At 61.7% G+C, this 2,953-nt stretch overlaps 1 protein-coding gene across 1 annotated transcript in view; it reads right to left on the reverse strand.

Moving 5' to 3' along the window:
* Positions 1 to 2,171: 2,171 nt before the first annotated feature.
* The window catches only part of EMIHUDRAFT_236353 (hypothetical protein), a gene marked incomplete at both ends in the record, with an annotated part of 1,953 nt that continues 1,171 nt past the window's right edge, over positions 2,172 to 2,953 (reverse strand). The window contains one exon of the mRNA XM_005779291.1: positions 2,172 to 2,216. Coding sequence (XP_005779348.1) covers positions 2,172 to 2,216 — 45 coding nt within the window. The remainder of the gene's footprint in view (positions 2,217 to 2,953) is intronic.

Here is a 2,953-nt window from a genome sequence, read left to right on the forward strand (position 1 = left end):
GCAGGAGGGCGGCAGCAGCAACAAAGGGCAGGGAGGAGGAGTGCGAGGAGGAGGGCGAGGAGGGGGATTGGGCTGTCGCAGGTTTTCCGGCAAACAGTTTTCCGGCAAACAAAAAGGGGGTAGGAGGGGCGGGGGCGTGCGGGGCAGAGGCCCAACGTCGGGCGGCTTGTCGGGGTCCGGAGAATTCGAGGGGGGAACGAGGAGGGGGGGATGGGCGGTCGGCGTCGGGGTAGAAGCCGCAGGGCGTACGGGGTAGCCGTCACTTTCCCGCCTCGAAAGGGCGGGGCTGTCCCGGAAAGTGAGAAACGCCGGGCAGCGTGGCGCACAACTGAACCCTCCCATACGTGTTTGAGGCTCCTCCTTCGCTGTCCCATCTCCTCATCTCTTTCCCGCCTGGGCGGGGCAGCGGGTGGGCGCGCGGTGCGGCGTGGCGTGTGAGTGTGTGCGACTGCAACGACGGACCGCTCAAGGGACCATTGGGTTTGTACTATTAACAACGAAGGCGCTCTCAAAAAGGAAAACAGAGGGTCCCCAGCACTTTGCGTTTCCGGAAATTTCCAGGGAAAACAGAGGGTGTTTGGTGCTCCATTCTCCGGAAACTCGCGAGTTTCCCTGAGTCTGAGAGCTGGTCTGGGGCAAAATCTGAGGCAAAATTGAGGAAATCGACAAAATACCCAGGCGGTCGCAGGGTAAATTCCAGGTATACACGGGTTCTCCGCAAAATTCCCGGCATTTTGCCGATTGCCGATTGGCCTAAAATTTGGCTGATTTTGGGCCCAAACCAGCCTCAGACTCGGCTCAGCGCCCCCAAATTTGACGATTTCCACGGAGTTTTCCGGGAAAATAGAGAGGAAAAGAGAGGGGGTGTAGAGAAAAAAGGAAAGGAAAACAGACGGGGTGAGAGAGGCTCAAACCTGCGACAGCCCAAGAGGGGGAGGAGGACGAGGACGAGGACGCGGTGGAGGAGGAGACGCCTGAGGAGACCGAAGCGGATGCGGACACCATTGGCGAAGATTCGGGTATCGCCAATCGCTCTAACGTCTAAGCCCCGCCCCTAAAGGCCCCAATCTGACTCCTCATTGCTTGGCCCTTACCTGGCAAGTTCGAGCCCGATGTCGAGGAAGCGGACGACAGCATCGAGGACGCCCTCGACAAGAATTTAGATGTAGATTTTGAGTCCGACGCGGAAGGAGTCGAGGAGATCGACAGTACTCTGGAGGATGTTGTCGATGATGCCGTCGAAGATATGCACGCCTGACACTACCGAGCTCTCGGAGGATGAGAAAGCGGAGAACACCGCGGAGGAAGAGGAGGCGGAGGCAGAGCAGACGGGGGACGGTGACGGCGACGGCGGCGACGGCGCGGACGCGGCGGACGCAGCGGACGGGTCGGATGCGGCGGATGCGGCGGAGGCGGCGGAGGCGCTGGATGGTTTGGAGGATGTTGCAGAGGTAGTCGTCATTGTGACCGTGATTTGCACGGAGCTACATCGGCAGGGCCGGATGCCCGAGCACATCTTTCAAGCGGACGAGCGCTTCACCAAGGCGCTCGACACCTCCGAGTACGGCCGCGTCGCGCGGTCGGGCTACTTGCTTTGGGGCCGCCCTGTCGTGCGGGCAATGCGCGCGTCGAGTGCCGTCTCTGACGTCGTCGAGACGTTCGCCATGGCGAAATTAGATGTCGGTCGGCGTCCCACTCTGCTACGCCTTGGGCCGCCTCGCTGAGTCGTTCCTTCGTTCACGGGTGTTGCATCGACCGGCAGCGTCGCGCTCGTCGCCACCTGGCCCTCCGGCGCTCGCACAAGTTCCGGAAGTGAGAGCCGCGTCCATCTGGTCCATCCGCCGATGCGAAGATCGGACTGCCGCAAGTTTCTCCTTGCTGCAAGTAGCACGCTGTTCTCGGGCCATCGAAAGTGCCACAAGACTCTCCCTACGACCTTCATGTTATCGGTGATGCATGTCACGCGGCTTAGAGACTCTCACTGATCCCCATGTTATTGCTGTTCCATGTCAATATCATGTCGTGTACACTCTCATGCCCCGCGGCTTCCGCACTATTAGTCCGCTGCGTTGTTTTTCTTTTCCTTTTCGACGACGCGAAGATTCTCACAACACGCTCGAGACAACAGTTCAAACAGAGACAACACGACAACTACGGCTTTTTATACGTAGTTACGGTCTCTTGCGGTTGCGCAACACTGGGTGCGCACACTGGCACTAACACACAGGAGACAGGTATACACCACGGCACCCGAGAAAGACGAAAAATGTGGTGCGGCGCCGCTTCGTTTTCTTTTCATCGAGCTCCTCGCACAAAAAAGAAAAACTCGCCTCCAGCCCTACCTCGCGCCCCCGCACGCTGTCATGTAGGGGTTCGGCTTGCACAAGCCGCCCCCGCTGACGCACATGGGCTGGAGGTGCCCGGCTCCGGGCCCGTGCACGAGGTCCGAGTAGTAGCCGAGCCCGAGGTCGCCCAGCTTGAAGACGTAGCCTGGCCGCGCGCCGGCGAAGCGGGCCGCGGGCGCGAAAGCGGGCGGGGCGGCCGCCAGCGTCGGGTAGATGGCGCGGGCTGGCTGGACGGCGGCGGGCGGCATCGCGCCGCCCATGCCGTAGCCCTCCATCCCGCGCGTGTTCTGAAAGTACGTGTCGTACAGGCGCGCCGGCGTCGCGCCGTAGCCCGCCCGGTCGTAGCCCGGGGGCCCGGCAGCAGCCGCAGACGCAGCAGCAGCCCGGTCATAGCCCGCGCGGTCGTAGGCCGCCCGGTCGTAGGCCGCGCGTTCGGCCATCCGGTGATATTGCTGCTGCTGCTGCTGCTGAAGCTGCTGCTGCTGCTGCTTGAGCTGCTGCTGCTGGAGCTGCTGGAGCTGCTCTGAGCTGCTTCTGCTGCTGCTGGTGTTGTTGCTGCTGCTGCTGCTGTTGCTGCCGGTGTCGCTGCTGCTGTTGCTGCTGTTGAT

The sequence above is a fragment of the Emiliania huxleyi genome (assembly GCF_000372725.1).
Source record: "Emiliania huxleyi CCMP1516 unplaced genomic scaffold EMIHUscaffold_233, whole genome shotgun sequence".
Lineage (NCBI taxonomy): Eukaryota > Haptophyta > Isochrysidales > Noelaerhabdaceae > Emiliania > Emiliania huxleyi.